We start from the raw sequence: 16,121 nt of genomic DNA, 5'->3' as shown, positions 1-16,121 counted from the left end.
TGTATCTTGCTTAGAATTAGTTCTGTGTAGATAAAGGTATATTGTTTATAAAATTGTCTGTGAAAATGATGGGGTTGGCCATTCAGTTATATACTGAGCAATGCATGGACTAGACTGAAAATGATCTTTCACATCTCAGTTTTGGAAGTCAGGAAGACAATTTTTCTGCAGGGAATAAAAGATCCTTGATAAATTTAAGGAGTTGCCTTCCCTACCCAAGACTTTTTTAATTGGTTGGATGGAGAGGAAGAACAAAGTTTTCTTGTTTGTTAGTTGGATAAAAGGAATAAAACATAAATTTGTGTAGTTCCTGAGTCCCCTTCAGTTCTTGTGCTGAAGGAAGCAACTTCTTCATAAGAAGCTGATGACCTTGGACTCAGACATGTTGTTTGCTTAAGACAAGGCTTAGTTGGATCACATTTTTCATGCTCAGCAGTTACCTGAGCAGTTCATTCTGTGGCTTTATCTTCTGCTCTTTTTGTGTACAAAATTGTAGGTCTGCTCAGCATGACTTGTGATTGAGGAAGCCCTGCTCTGGGGTAGCAGAGGCCAGTCAGACCTAGTGGTGATCTTCATTATTCTGTCTTTATTTTAGTAAAAATACCCATTATAACAAAACCAGTAATCAGAAAAAGTGGAAAAAACTTCGGTTGTTGTGTTCTGAGACTAAGCAGCGCTGTATGTTTCACTGAGGAGACAAGTTCCCAAAGCAGAAAGAACACTCTGGAAACCTTCAGTGCTTCAGCAAAGCTCAGTGCTGGCATCCTTGTTGGAAGAAGATGAACAACCCTGAGCTGTGGGCTGATGGCCACATAGTACTGTAAATGGAAGATGTCTATCAGTTTTCAACAGGGAGTAGAGCATGAGAAAGCAATCATGAGCCCTGCCTCATGTCTTGGCCTCAGATGAACTTCTTTGTGGTTTTCCTGCCTTTTATTTTTACTCTTGTGCTAGTGAGACACTTGCAATAGTTTTCTTTTTTCTTTCTTTCTTTTTTTTTCTTCCTTTTTTAAAATGCTTTTCACAGTTGGGCAAAATGCTAGGTAATATTTTTCCTTCCACATCAGGAAAAGAAAGTGACAGAACTGCAGTCTTGGGTGAAGGTCTGCTGGCCCAGAGTGTGGATGGCACTAGCAAGTTTATGATAATACTTGAATAAGAATACTTACAATACTTGAAGTGTTCTTATTGTTGTTTCTCTTTAAGAACTTCTTACAACACAGACACATGTCAGTACATATTACTTGAGGCACTCATGCTGACTTTCAATGTGGAAAGGATGGGGCTAAGGTTAAACTAATCTGCATCTGGGCTCTTTTAATTCTGATGGATGGATTTATTCCTTCATGTCTTCAGTGCCTCAACTTTCATCTGGAGGTTAAATGAAGTGTGGGAAAAAGAATTTCTTTTGTTTTCCAGAGTTTCTTTTATTGTTTATACTAGAAATTTATGCTACATAAAAAAAGAACATCTGGAGTTAACCATTCAGCTACAACTATAACATAGTGTATGCTCAGATGCTTTTGTGTTTGTTTGGTTTTTTTTCTTTCTGTTACTTTTATGTATGGGGAGGTTATAAAAATGTGATTGGTTTTAGCATTGAAACGGGAACATTTGTGAAACCCTAAGAAACCAGAAAATGGTGGGGTACCCAGACCACAATATCAGAATGATTCTGACATGTTGGTGGGTCAGGGAGATTCTGTTTGTTGGAGCAACCCAGGATACTGAGCACCATTTTTACTAAGTAACTGTTGTTAACATCAGTAACATGCAGTAGTAGATTTCTTATAGAAGATGGAATCTGACTGTGCTTCATTGATGTCAGTGATAATCACTTTCATGTCCAAATCTTGCCTGTTTCAGTGAGTCTTGGGGATGTATTAAAATGTTTCATGGGGATGTATAAAGGACTGTTTTTTGCCAGTCTCTGAGCTATGTCCAGCAGCTAAATGAAAAGAGACACAACTCAACCACCCTTTGATTTTGACTTGGCTTTGGCTTGGCATGAAGGATGGAGAACAGCAACTTATTCATGTGTTTCATCTCCTAGTGTCCAAATCCAGCCCTACTGCAAAGAAGTGCTACAGAGTGTATCAAATTTCGTATTTTTACAGTTAGAGGCTACTGTGGCCTTCCCACTGCAGAGGCAGCCACACATTGCCCTTCTGTGCCACATCAGTGGCAAGGGACAGCACATAGGAGATACTTCAAGGGTCCCTCCATCCTTCTGTGTCTCAACAACTGTGACTCTCATGTAGCACCCAACCCCAAAATCTCAGAATATCTGGTACTCTGCTGGAGTCCTGACAGCCCTAGAGCCCTCTGATATGTCCCTGTATGTCCTCCAGAGCTGTTATTTCAGAAGTGCCTTGGCTTCTCTTCTGTCCCAAATTTCAAGTTCCCATCCATCTGCTTAGGTGCAATTACCAGTGAAACAATTAATTCAGTAATAGTTATGGTGACAGCTTCCTAAAATACTGATAATGTAATTCTCTATAAGTGTAAGTTTACAATTACATGCATATAATTTCTACACTTGCCAAGTTATTGAACTAAACTGAAGAAAATTACTGCCCAGGAGGAAGCCCCAGACCCAGTAGGTAGGAGGCCATCAGCACAAATCTACTTGCAGATTCATTCTGGAAAAAGTCCTGTGAATCAGTAGAACTGTCGAGTTTGGGTTTCATAGAAGCATTATATTTGGAACTGAACTTCTGGTAGTACGTTTTCAGACTTGTTTTTGGTGGAATGAAAGACTGATTTATCTTTTTTTTTTTCAATAAAGCAAGGAGTATTTTTATTTTTCTGACAAAGTTCTCTCAGTAGTTTCTTACTTGATATAAAGCTGGGTAGTAAGTTACAGACAAAAATTTGTGGATTCTGTTTTACCATGAAACTTTTATCTGGACTTTTTTCTAGTGTATAGAAAGGCTATCTGGCTACGCCAGGTACCCAAAGATTATATTCCTATAAAAATTTTGTTTAAAGACTACTATACCAGTGACTAACAGTAAGATATTTTTCCACTTCAGAGACTGAATATAATTTTTAAGAAATAAATATGTGGTTACACAAGTTTTTCATAGAGATTTTGGATCCATTTGAATTGAATTATTCATATCTTCATTTATTTTCTAATTATTTCCTTATTTTAAGAACTATGCCTTTTATGTAATTAGACTCCCTAAATACCTCCCAAAATGAGATATTCCTCTGGGCAATGTGTTAGTAATTCTAGTCCTATTTCCTAGGAAATGTCAGGGGGAACAAATGGTCCATGAAGTGTGACTTGAAGGTCAAGAGATTCAGACTCTGGCAGATTGCATCCAGAAACATGCATTGCCCAGCTGATGACTCCTTGCTGAGATTGTCTTGCATCGAGTTCCATCTGTCATGAGTGAACCTGGGCTGCTCAAGTTTCTTGGATGGTTTCATCTGTTTCAGTGTTTTGAAGTTTGAGTTGAATGTTCCTCTCTAATGTGGACAAAGCAGACAAACTCCCTTGAGGGTTGATAAGACTCATGTAAAATGCAGTTGGAAGCACAAAGTTTACTTGTGCATCCATTTCTGCTACCTGCCCAGGAAATGCTGCTGTATCCGGCAGCATCTGAAGCCATCAAGGGTTTTGAAGGTTCATACCCATACAAAGTGCAAAGAGAAAGTTAGTAAATTAGAAGGCCAAACTCCAAGGAAGGTGACACAAATTCTGACTGAGCCTGTTGGTCAGAGTGGCTGGAGAGGCAGAGATGGAGATGCGTAAATGCCCTCAGATCATTGAAGGGAGGTGTAAAGTGAGGACCTAAACTGGAGCTTTTCAGATTGTGATACATAAATAATCCCACTGTTATTTCCAGATATAATAACCAACTGAATACCAACTGGTTATTCAACAGTAATCAGCACTGAACATTGTACAAAGTGATCTTCAGTCCTACTTCATCTGTTGTTACATGAAATTTCTCTTTTAAGTGAAAGCTTCTGAATATTTTACATGCTCTCTGTAAATGTACTTGTGCTTGGTCTTTCAGATTAAACATAGCACCAAAATTAATGTATGTGAAAGGATGTTAACCTCCAACCTCAAAGTATTTTTTTTTAATGTCTTCATAGGTTTCCCCTGATTTACAGAATGAAGTGCTTATTAGCTTATTAGAGACTGACCCAGATGTTGTGGACTATTTGCTGAGGAGGAAAGCTTCCCAGTCATCGTGAGTAATCTGTTTTTTCATCATCCCTTTTTCTGCTGGGAATTTCTATCTCCCACTGGAAGTGTCCAAAAGGTTCTAGTTTTCCACAGCTCTTCTGCACTGTCTACAGTGGAGTAGAAATATCCTCCCTATTACACAGACTCTGCCAAAGAAATTATGACTCTTGTACAGCATTTTCTAAAGACAAAACTGTTTCCTTGATTCAGAGGAAAGATTGTGTTCTGCTGCAGAGAACAGAATGACATGTACATAAAAATATTCAGTGCACTATTATCTGACAGGATGTATTTTAGTCATCTGCTGGTTCATGTCTTGGGTTTATTGTAGTCTTCAGTAACAGGAAGCATGTATTCCACTATCCTTGAAACACACCCTAGAGTGCCTTAACACCGTCACAGTGAGCTGCTTGACTACTCTGTCATTCTTTTCCTAACCTTTAAACAGGACACTGGGAACAAGCCAACTGCCACAACAGCAGCCCTATGGAGGCTTTGGATATTATTTAATTGTATGCTTTGTGAAAGATCTGAAGAGAAAAAAACCCCACACTGGTCACTATAGAAGTTATGATAAATAGCATATTCTGACCTTCTGTATGGTGTATATATGCCTGCACCCTTGTGCCTTAATGCTGTGAGTTTGTACATTTGGATTAACAGGATTCCTGGCTTTCTCATGGGACCACACAGTCATTGTCTTTATTCTCGTGAATGCCAATATGGCAGACCCCAAAATCACAAAATTTGACAGACTTGCTTTAAGTAATATTTAAGAGGGTTTCTAGATTCTAAACTCTCTGGGACATATTGGACTTTGTCTTCCTATGTTTGTGTAAAGTGCCTAGTGCATCCAGAATATAATTAAAATTGAATCTGTACAATCAGTTAGCTATTTTTTTTTCTCTCCCTCTTAATATTGTATAGTTGGAGGTAATGTAATAGTGTGCCTGGCTTCAGAGGAAAAGGTATACAAGAAATAGTGTAACTAACACCTTCAGGAAAAAAAGTCTTTAACTACAAAATTTGGAATCAAAAATATGTGCAGAATATATCGAGTTGTAAAGAATTTTATTAGTTTGCTAACTTGACTACATGAAGTAGCAAATTATCACAGATCATCTGATTTGGGGTAATTTGTGTGTAATAATTTCAGCTAGTTTCACTGACAAGTAGCCATGTGTATATTTAGATCACAGTAAGTGCAGGATAGTTAGAGGTACATGAGCTGTCTTTTAGACTTGTTTCACATTTTCCAGAAGCCAAGACTACAATTAGGACAGACACTACAAATCATGTGACATAAGGCAGAGAGTAGTGACTTCTTCCTTTCAACCTTTAGTTTGGAATGATCACATTATTTCTAACTTAAGTTAATAAAAATTTCATGCTGGATTTCAACATCTGTATAATGTAAAGGACATAAAATTGTATCTCATGTGACTACACATACCAATTGTGCATAAGTTAGTCACAAAACATTGTGGATGTAACAGGTAATTGTTAGATCCTCTTCCTTAATTGACTTTTCCTCAAACTTCCTTACTTTTAGCCAGCATGCACACCTACAGGAGAAGGTTCATCTTTTGTGGAAAGCTGGCCACAACTGACAAAAGGCATTTTGTAAGGAAATGTTCTGAAGCCAAACAGGAGCATATAGCTCCAGTTGTACTAATTTGTTGTGTTGTCAGTAATGGGCAGATGAAGTATCACTGAGACAGGGAAAAATTACTGTCATTTTCCTTCTACTCTGCTGTCATGTAAGTGATTTACTTTTAATGTTGATGATACATGTTTTCACTGTGGTTGCAACTTCTTGGTTAAGATATTCCAGGCAATTAGAGAGAATGTTGCTTAGTGTTATTGCTAGGAGTGTGATGCTCTTAAGAGATTAATGTATTTCACAACATAATCTCAATTTTGAGGCTACAAATGTGTTGCTGATTTTTCCTATAAGAAATGTGAGACAGCAGGCAACAAGGAGATGTTTGTCTTGATTTCATAGAAATGAGCCTCCAAAAAATATCATTATTGCTCTTGGAAATTGCCTGGTCACATACTCAAAATGCAAATGTGGATCTGTGGAATAAAAAACTTTATTCTTGCAGTCTTCATCAGAAGAGCTAGTTGACTGCATAGAGTATAGACTAATGTCACATTAATTGCTTTGAAGGTCCTGTTCTGCAATTGCCCTCACATTTCTGCTCTTGCTGTCATTATAAATGCTTTCTTGACTCTGATCTAACAGAGAAAACACAATCTCTTTTCCTCCCCAGAGGAGGACAAATCAGATGTCCCTCATCTTTCAGTTCCCTTAAGAGCTGAGCATTGTGAACAGTGTGTCAGGGAATTTATGGAAGTTGTTCATGGTAAAGCGCTAATTACAAATGGCAGCAATTGTGAAGTGTGCTTTTGTGGGTGACTTCCCAGTCTTTTTGTATATTGGCTTGATGACAATGGAATTTGAGTTTACAGCTGTAAGATGAAGCATCTTTAAACTAAGAAAAAATAAAATCTATTTCTTATGGTTATTTATTGCTTATCATGGTTAGTGGTCCTTTCAGAGTAAATAAGTTTCAAAGTTACAGCATTTTTGGATTATGATAATGAGCTTTAATCCATCCTGATCTGACATAAAGATGGAGCTATACAACAGATCATACATTATGTGTAAATGCAGTTTTTAAAGCTGCAGAGGCTCCTTGAAACATTGATTTCTGTACCCTGTTACAGTAGCAGCCACATCATGCTCCCACAGTTCTCTGCCTTGTTGGTAGCACCTGTGTTACTCAGATACGTGTGGAAATCAGTACTGTGTGCTGCCAAGCCATCACACTCCATATGATTTGCCTCTTGAAGGCATTATTATTTTCCCACTCAGAGGCTTTAAGTTATAGCAGAAAAGGGTTTCTGCCAGAAACAGAAAGGGATTTCCTGTTTTGACAACCTTGATGCTAGTAGAAAAGTAGGAATATCCTCAGTAGAAGCAATTATTGTGATTAACACATTTCTAATTCACTCATGCAGCTGGACTCTGGTGGACAACATCAATTCATAGAAAGATGCCTTCTTTGGAATCTGAAATTGTCTTTTAAAATTCATGTGGCATAGGTTCCTTCTGCTGCTTTTAAATCTTTCCATTGGTACTTAGCCACTTCTAAAATCTTTTCCTTACCATAGTTCACAACCCTTGGAAAATATTTTACTTGCCTTCCCACCTCACATTTGATTGCACAAAACCATCTAATATTCTTTGTGGGGACCATAATCTGCCCTTCCTCATATTTTGCATATAGAGGAGTGTGTATCTTTCACAGTGTTTGTTTGCCTTCCAATTTAGTTTCTCCCTGGTGAGTGGGTAGAGAATCTCACTATCCAAGGGAAGATTTTTGAATTATAGTAAACATCTGTTTGCTAATGAACTCGAACAGTAAAGCAAACAGATGCAAAATTTTCATTTTAAGGGATTTGTGAGAAATTTTTCTTTATTTGCAAAGAAGCAAATCAAAGTCTTCTTGCAAGTTGTTTTGTTTTGTTAGTAAAGTAAAACTGCAAATGTATGAATTCAATTTCCTGATATAAGTATTTAGTCCATTTTAATTATTTATTGTAGTAAGATTGACAGAGACCACAGCAGTTCCTTTGATTTTTAAAGCTATTTTGCCTAAACAAATTTAAAAGTGATATTATACATGTATATGAAAAATTGTATGGACTTACCAGCCAAAACTGTAAATCAGTTTAGAAACTTCAATGTTTGAATCTTTCCAAAGATTTGAAAGTTTCCATTCAGGTAAATTTTTAGCAGGAGCTCTGTCTTGAGAAGAGGTAGACTATAACAGATCATTCAAGGTAAGACATTAAATCAGTGTTTCACAAAGCCCAAGTTTATGTTTCCACATTCATTTCCATTTTCATTTCCCTTATTCCTTGTGTTACCTTGCCATGGGTAAGTGCTGGTTTACCTCTGTCTTTGCCCTCTGCAGCACAGTTAAGTTTTGATGCTGCAAAGATTTACACGCAATAAACCTTACTGTTAGATGACATTCAGTCTAGAAGGCTGGAAAGAAGGACACTTGGTCATAGGAAACCTACAGATATGAAAATTTCTCCCCTTTTGTCCTTCTAGTTCTTCTGAAAATCCCAAGACATTGCTTAAATCTCATGTTACTGCACAAGGATTTTTTAGGATTTAGGAGGAAAGAAAGAAACAAGTGGCAAAAAAAAGAGGAAAAAAAGAAGCTTGTGATAGAATTTTACATACTTAAAAAACTATAGCTCTTCAGTGTGTATCTGTTTATAGATTCATTTACATTGGACTCATCTTCAGATAAGAAGTTTAGATGAGAAGTTACATAATTGAGGCTTTTTTTTTTTTCCAGTGATGGTTTTGTCACTCATAGTTACTGAGGAGTAACTTTATTTAATTAATTCCCAACACTTTATGGTTGCTTTCACACAAAATAAAATAGGAATATTGAATAACATAATAATCATGCTGTTGATTGTATATATTTTATTTTTTGGGACATGCAATATGTAAATCAGCCAGGGAAAAAACAATAGCTTGAAAGTGGTGTTAAGTTTTCTCCTTATTTCTGTATTAATATTTACTGTGCTGTTGCGAGCCATGTGTTTTCTTTGTTTTCTTTCTTAAGTTTTATTTTATTTGTCTGGAAAGAAGGTTACTGTTCCATAGCAAGAAACGAGTTTTGGCTGCTCACTACATTCAAGCTGTCTTTAGACTTGACTATAAAAAGGGTTGACCATTTTCAAACATTTACAGGAATGAGCCTCTGTTGTATCACACTTAATTAGAACAAATATTAACAAGAGGTCACTGAAAGAGGCGTTTGACTCAAGAGAAGCAAAAGATAAACATCTACAAAACAAAGGTGCAGAGAAATGAAAAATGAGTAATAGAAATATAAGTTAGCGAGGAACAATAAGGGAAAAAAGTTGTTTATTTACAGAGTAGTTCTACGTGTTCTTTGTGATATTCAGTGACTCACAGCCTGCCTCCTACCTGCACGGCAAACTCTGACAGTTCAAGAAATCTACATCAATGTTCCCAGCAAATTTCAAAAATTAGTTGTCTCTCTGACTTTTGGCTGTACTTAGGTGGGAGTTGTGTTTGCCTTTTTTGGCAAAATTAAAGACAGTTCATGTGGTAGTATGTAGGTGAAAAGGTAAAATAAGTTGTAGAAGATATCAGCAGAACCAGTTGTTTGATGCCCCAGTAATAAGTACAGTAAATACATTAGTTTGTCCCCTGTAGAATATTTACCTTCTTATGTCTCTAGAAGAGAATCATTCTCATAGTGTGAAAGGCAAGCTGAGTGCTTGATTTCTATATGTAAAACTTCAAAATACAAAAATTTATTTTAGCATACTGCTTAGAATCAAACTAATTTTCCCTATCATGCCTTCAGCTTTATTGTTGCCACAAGCTACATTGTCAAGGTAACATAAGGAATTGATTCACTGCTTAGTTTTCTCTGGTTTACTGTACAGCTGTGTGGGTTTTTTGTTTTCTTTCTTGACAGCAACATCTTTTGATTTTGAGTGGCCTCTGCTGGCCACTTCATGGCAAAAGTTTTACTCATGGAAAATCCACCTCTATGACTGTTTCTGAAGTGTTTTCATTTCAGCCGCCGTGACCATTCTTGTGTATTTGATTTTATCTGTGTGATCGTAGAATCATAGAATGGTTGGATTGGAAGGGACCTTAAAAGTAATCTAGTTCCAAGCCCCATGCCATGGGCAGGGACACTTTTCACTATACCAGATTGTTCAGAGCCCTATCCAACCTGGCCTGAAGTCGAACTGCATCTGTAACTCTCAAAATTATGTTTTTTTTATTAACAGTAGTTTTTTCATCAAAATTTCTCAGGAGCCCTGAGATGCTGCGGTCAGAAGGTTCCTACTCCACAGGAGAAAGACATTCTTCCACAGACTCCAACAAAGCTTCCAGTGGTGATGTCTCCCCTTACGACAACAACTCCCCGGTGCTGTCGGAGCGCTCGCTGCTGGCAATGCAAGAGGAAGTTGCCCGCAGCCCAGATAAGCTGTACAAGGTACCTGAGCAGTACACGCTGGTTGGACACTTGCAAACTAAGCCAAAGGAGAACTCTTCTGCATCACAGGCTGCAAAAGGTATAGTGCATCCTGCTTGTGCTCCTCCTCCTCAGTGACTGATGGAGATTCCTGAAATTGGAAAGTGTATTATCAGCTATCAGGATTTAAGGAGCAATAGTGTAAATAACCTTATATAAAAACTGACAGACCAATATCCTTTTATTCTTCATTGAGCCCAAAGGATCTGTGCTGAGTCCTTCTCATTAGCTCAGCCAGCTGTCAGGGATGCTCTTGGTATGGCATTTTTCAAAACTTGGAGGTATCATTTAGGAGTGTAGAACTATATATGTCCGGTTTTTCAGCCTGTCTGTGACAGCATGGCAAAGTCTAGTCATGATCCGTGGCACCGACCATAATACCTACAAGGTTATGGTCCCGGCTTTGGGAAAAGCTGAGATTTTAAGATTTCAGGCAAAAACTTTCTCCAGTTGTAAAGAATGACCTCAACAGCCTCTCACTGGAAAATGTAGCTGAGCTGTACAGTTTTACATCTGCTACCAATTACACACTGAGCAATACTAGTGCAGGGATCCATTATTCCCATAGCTACCTGGGGAGTGCATACCTGAATGATTTCTTTGGTACAACTGTGGTTTAAACTAACAGCTCACCAGCACTTCAAGATGCTTTTCCTATAAAATACATGTATTAAAAAAATGTCATCCATGGAACTTAGTGAGCCAAACTTTAAGAACTTTCAATGCTTAGGGATGCACATAACTGGTGGCATTTTTAAAACCACTTAATTTCACATGTACTGCCTAGGCACTTAATTCCCTTGGGATTTAGACTAATATCTCAATTACATGCTTTATAAATGCCAATTGGAATTTATCTTCTGTATTCAACATCCAAATCTCTGAACAGGTTTAAGAATTTGGTCAGATGTCTATTAAGTTATGAACAGGAAATTACATGAAATTTTATCGTATTAACCATCTTTTGGACTTTAATATGCATCACAAAGGTACTGGACCATGACAAATTAGGAAATTCTACTGACTTGTGGAATCAGAAAAAGCCATTAAACTGTTTATAACCCAGCATTTCATTAAATCATTGTTCTGTGGCTGCACTTCTGGGTAAGACTGGCAGCATCCTCGAGTTGACAGAGCATGTCTTATAGTAACCCCTGGAGCTTTGCCAGAAACAGCCTTTTGTGGACCAAATCTCCCAGTTCTTGTGCAAATTCTCTGACTTCAGTAAGGCAGAGGACTCAAGGACTCAGCAAACTCAGACACCCTGCCCATACAGAGCTTACTGAATCCATTGCAGCATCTGATCTTGAAACAAGTAGCTGTGAGGAAATATAGAGAATCATAGAATGCCAAGGGCTTGGAATGGACCCTGAAGATCATCAGTCCCAACCTCCCCCTACCATGAACAGGGACACCTCCCATAAGATCAGGTTGTTCAACTGTTGAATACTGCCAGGCTTGGGGCATCCACAGCCTCCCTGGGCAACCTGTTCCAGTGCTTCACCACGCTCACAGTAAAAAATTTCTTCCTAATATCTAACCTGAATTTCCACACTTTCAATTTGTACCCATTACTCCTTGTCCTATCACTAGAGTTCCTGATGGAGAGTCCCTCTCTGGCTTCCCTGTCAGCCCCCTTCAGATACTGGAAGGCTGTTACAAGGTCTCTCTACAACTTTCTCTTCTCCAGGCTGATCAGCTGTGTTTGTAGACAAGGTGTTCCAGTCCTCTTACCAGCCTCATAGCTCTCCTCTGGATTTTTTCCCTCATTTCCATGTCCTTATGTTGGGGTGACCATACTGTACACGGTATTCCAGGTGGGGTCTCACATATGAGAAGCTCGTGTTAGATACACAATGAAGGTGCCACTGGACGTTAATGACTCTGGTACTTTACATTAGGTTTTACCTTTCTATTTATATAGTTCTAAATAATTGATTAATCATCTTTTCCCTGCTCTTACTGCTGTTTAGATGTTTCTGAAGATCATTTTGATATCTGGGGCACTTGGCATTCAACGCTGAAAAGTGGCTTCAAAGATCCAGTAATCACAGGTAAGTTATTTCTCAGTTTTAAAGCCCAAATCTAGCAAAGAAAAAAATCAACTCCTTGTTTTCAAGAAATCACTGTGAAACCATTAGGATAGTTCACATTGTCCAGAGCTAGATTTTTAAAATGTGACTCTTAAGTGGAATACAGAGGAGCACAGTGGTTATACTTCTCTGTGTTCAGTGGAATACAGAAAACAGTGACATTTCAAACTATCAAATATAATTTTGAAAGTCGTTTTTAAATTGCTTTGAGAAATAGTTTTAAATTCTTCTAGAATTCAAAGAATCATAGAACCATAGAGTGGTAAGGATTGGAAGGGTCCTTAAAAATCATCTTATCCTAACCCCCCTCCCTTGGGCAGGGACGCTTCCAGCTATACTGGGTTGCTCAAGGCCTTGAACACAGCCCCATTTGGGGCATCCCCAGCCTCTCTGAGCCACTTGTTATAGTGTTTAACCACCTTCACAGTAAAAATTTCTTCCTCATATCTAACCTGGATTTCCCCTCTTTCAATTTGTACCCATTGCTCCTTGTGTGTCACTGCAGTTCCTGATGAAGAGTCCCTCTCTAGTTTCCCAGATACTGAAAGGTGCTATGAGATTTCTATGCAATCTTCTCCAGGCTGAACAGCCCCAACTTCCTCCGCCTGTCTCAGCCCCCATCCCTCTTCTGCTGTAGCTTGTTAAATGGCGCCTGAATGGTTCTGCAGACTCATGTTGTGTTTCTGGCTCTGCCCCCAGGCTCTTACGGGAACATTTATGAGAGCAGCTTGCTGCGGCCCGGACAGTGCTCCCTTTCCCAGGGGAACCTGGCCGTGTGTCCCCCTCGGTGGCAGGGCAGCTCCTCAGAGCTGGACAGCGGCAGGCAGGCCATGCGGAGGAGCCAGACGACAGCTGCCATTCCCGAGTGCCAGCTCCAGCCCCCCGTGTCTCGGCTCTGCAGTCACCCACACCGTGAAGCCGGCTGCAGGAGCTCAGAGCTGTCCCACTCCAGGTCGGAGCAGCACTTGACTTTGAGCAGTGTGGAGGACCTCAGTGAGCACGACTCGAACGCGGGTTGTTTGCAGAGTACAGCCAGGCCCTCCTACAGGAAAGAGCGGCCGCCACCCCCTTACCCAGGCCTAGCAAAAACAAGCTCTGCCTTGCCACAGCGGTCCAGTGTTTCCTCAACGATGCACTCTTTGCGGAGACTTCAACTCCCAGAAAAAAGCTCTGGGCCAAGAGCAGCTGGAGGGCCACCAGGCAGAGCCCCTGAGCCGGCCACCTCCAGGCAGGAGCAGCCGGCCCCGCACGCACAAGCGGGTCACAACTATTCCACAGCACCTCACAGCCAGAACAGTAAAAGTGTTTCAGAGGCGGACTGGAATGAGTGGCAAAGGGAGAGGTGGCAGATCTGGGAGCTGTTATCGGCTGATAACCCTGATGCCCTCCCAGAAACCCTTGTATGATCTGACTCTGTGGAACTGCCGCTCACACCCATGCCTCCATACCATAGGAAAACAACGGTGACATTGGAAAACAGGGAGGGCTTGTTTGTTTTATACCAACTGAATTGCATATACTTTTTTAAAACTTTGTTCACTTTAATTTCTTAACAGCACTGTCAAGCAGTTAATTTACAAATACAGTATGTTCCTGTTTTTCAGCAAGCATTTGAGAAAAAACAAGGTGAAAACTTCAGTGTAATAACTCTGTATGCATATGCTGTGTATAAGATAAAACTGTTGCTTTGATGTTGCTAAAAATGTATTTATATATCTGCAGTTTTGATGATTGTATATTCTGTAATGGGTATTGTATGATAATCATGTTATGTTTTCATATACAGATGTCAATCAATCATGACTGCTTTTTTTAAAAAATCACTGAATTTACATTACCATGATATGCATTGGAATTCTATAGAAAGTGCACAAGCTGGTTTCTGTGCTTATATATATATATTAAAAAAAAAAAAGCTGTTAAAGGGGAAAGTTGTACTTCTTTTCACTGCCTTTTGAAAACACTAAAATAAAGTGGAACATGAAAAGCCATATATTTTATAAGGGTAGTAGTGAGCTTAGAGGGGGAAATACAAAATATTTTTTTCTTATACATATGTTTGCAAAAAACTTTAAAATTTGGTACAAGATTGTAAAAGTATTTTTTTAGATTCTGGTAGGAAGCAGCTCAGAGAATCTAAGAACAACATTGTGCCTAAACCAAGCAAGTATGTAGTGCAAAGTCTGCCCTCCCATTCTAAAGGAAAACCAATGTTATATATGCAGGATATAATATATCTATTTATAAATGTATGATTTTATGTATTGTTTTAAAACAATAAACTGGAATCCAAATTTTAGAAAACCAAACCTAATAAATTGAGATAAGTAACACTGAGAAAGAAAATGGCTTTTCCTTTGAAATAACAAAGCTCCAGCCTTAAGAAAGTTAGGGAAAGGAAAAAATGCAGACAGACACATGAAAGGGAGTCAAGTAGAGTCTCAGAAATGAACATGACATTTGGAGAAGCTCACAACTGTGTTTCTATAAATACTGTGCCAAAGTCTGGGTTAGTCACACCTCCTGGGTAGCTGTATGTTGTGTTGTGTTCAGTGTTGCTGTTTTGTTGTTTTTCAGCTGCAGAGCCGTTGGTGGGCAGTGGGTGGCAACGTACTGCAGCGTTCTAGAGAAATTCCTGCTTAGCGCTCCATAAGGGAAAGTGTATCATAACAAAATAATTTTATAAAACATATTAGCCTTAATTTTAATGGAGTTGAAGACTTATTCAGTGATATTGTCTTTAAGTTCTATCTTGTGCCATAATGATGGAATAAAAAGCTAAGTAAAACAATGAGCATATTTTTTGCTCTTTTTTTTAAAGTAAGTTTATGGGATATTGATGTGTGTTTATACATTCTTGAGTGTCTCTAGCAAAAACATCTAAAAGGCATAGGAGATTAAGGACCACCTTCAAATGCAACTTAAAATGTACAAGATTTAAGGTTTCACTTTAGTTTGAGGCTTAAAATCCATCATATAGAGTCCTTCCCCTCATATCTCCATTTCTCATCGTATCTCCATTTTCCAAGTAAAGTTATAAGATAAAAGCACCAAGCCAAGTAGAAAGGGGCAGGCTTTGGACTTTGACTGTTATAGCTCTTTTTATGCAGAATAAATACCATTCTCTTCTGGTAGTTGCGAGCCTTTTCCAAATATTATCATGGTATAAGACTTGATAGGAAAAGGTTCTTGTGTGTCTCTTTTTGCAGCAGCTCTGTGTCAATTTATTAAAAAAAAAGGCAGTCCACCCCAAATTAAAATGATTATGGAATATAAGGAAAGACAAAAATGAGCTCTTAAAATCATCACTATTTGATCTTGTCTCAATATTATTCCAGGCTTGATACAGATTTGCTACAGGGAATTAGCTCCCAAGTACTCCTCAAAACCAGTCATAGTGTAAATCTGTATTCACTAGATGTCCATCTCTTCATTTTAAACCCTTCTAAAAACAGGAGCACCTGCACCCTGTTTAGTGAAAGATGTCTGAGGATTACTCAGCTTCATGAAGAGATTGCCTTTTGCCACTCCCTATCCCTGTATGTATGTATATATTTATACATATATATATATGTACATATATATATCTATATATGGCAAGAGAAAAGACAAGACCACTGCTGGAGGACAGCCTTGTGTGTACACATTCCAATAGATTGTCATGTGGAAGGGAAGAGATACAAAATAAATTCCAGTAAATTGAAG

At 38.6% G+C, this 16,121-nt stretch overlaps 1 protein-coding gene across 5 annotated transcripts in view; it reads left to right on the top strand.

Annotated features, from left to right (window-relative positions):
• Window positions 1-15,210, top strand: part of ARHGAP6 (Rho GTPase activating protein 6) — a 319,193-nt gene extending 303,983 nt beyond the window's left edge. For all 5 annotated transcript variants that reach the window (XM_033052158.2, XM_033052159.1, XM_033052161.1 and 2 more), the window contains exons 10-13: window positions 4,114-4,211; window positions 10,101-10,363; window positions 12,297-12,377; window positions 13,116-15,210. In XM_033052158.2, coding sequence (XP_032908049.2) covers window positions 4,114-4,211; window positions 10,101-10,363; window positions 12,297-12,377; window positions 13,116-13,822 — 1,149 coding nt within the window. In that variant the 3' untranslated portion in view covers window positions 13,823-15,210. The remainder of the gene's footprint in view (window positions 1-4,113; window positions 4,212-10,100; window positions 10,364-12,296; window positions 12,378-13,115) is intronic.
• Window positions 15,211-16,121: the final 911 nt, after the last annotated feature.

The sequence above is a fragment of the Catharus ustulatus genome, chromosome 2, assembly GCF_009819885.2.
Source record: "Catharus ustulatus isolate bCatUst1 chromosome 2, bCatUst1.pri.v2, whole genome shotgun sequence".
NCBI classification, from domain to species: Eukaryota; Metazoa; Chordata; class Aves; order Passeriformes; family Turdidae; genus Catharus; species Catharus ustulatus.
This window is presented reverse-complemented; position numbering and strand designations above follow the sequence as displayed.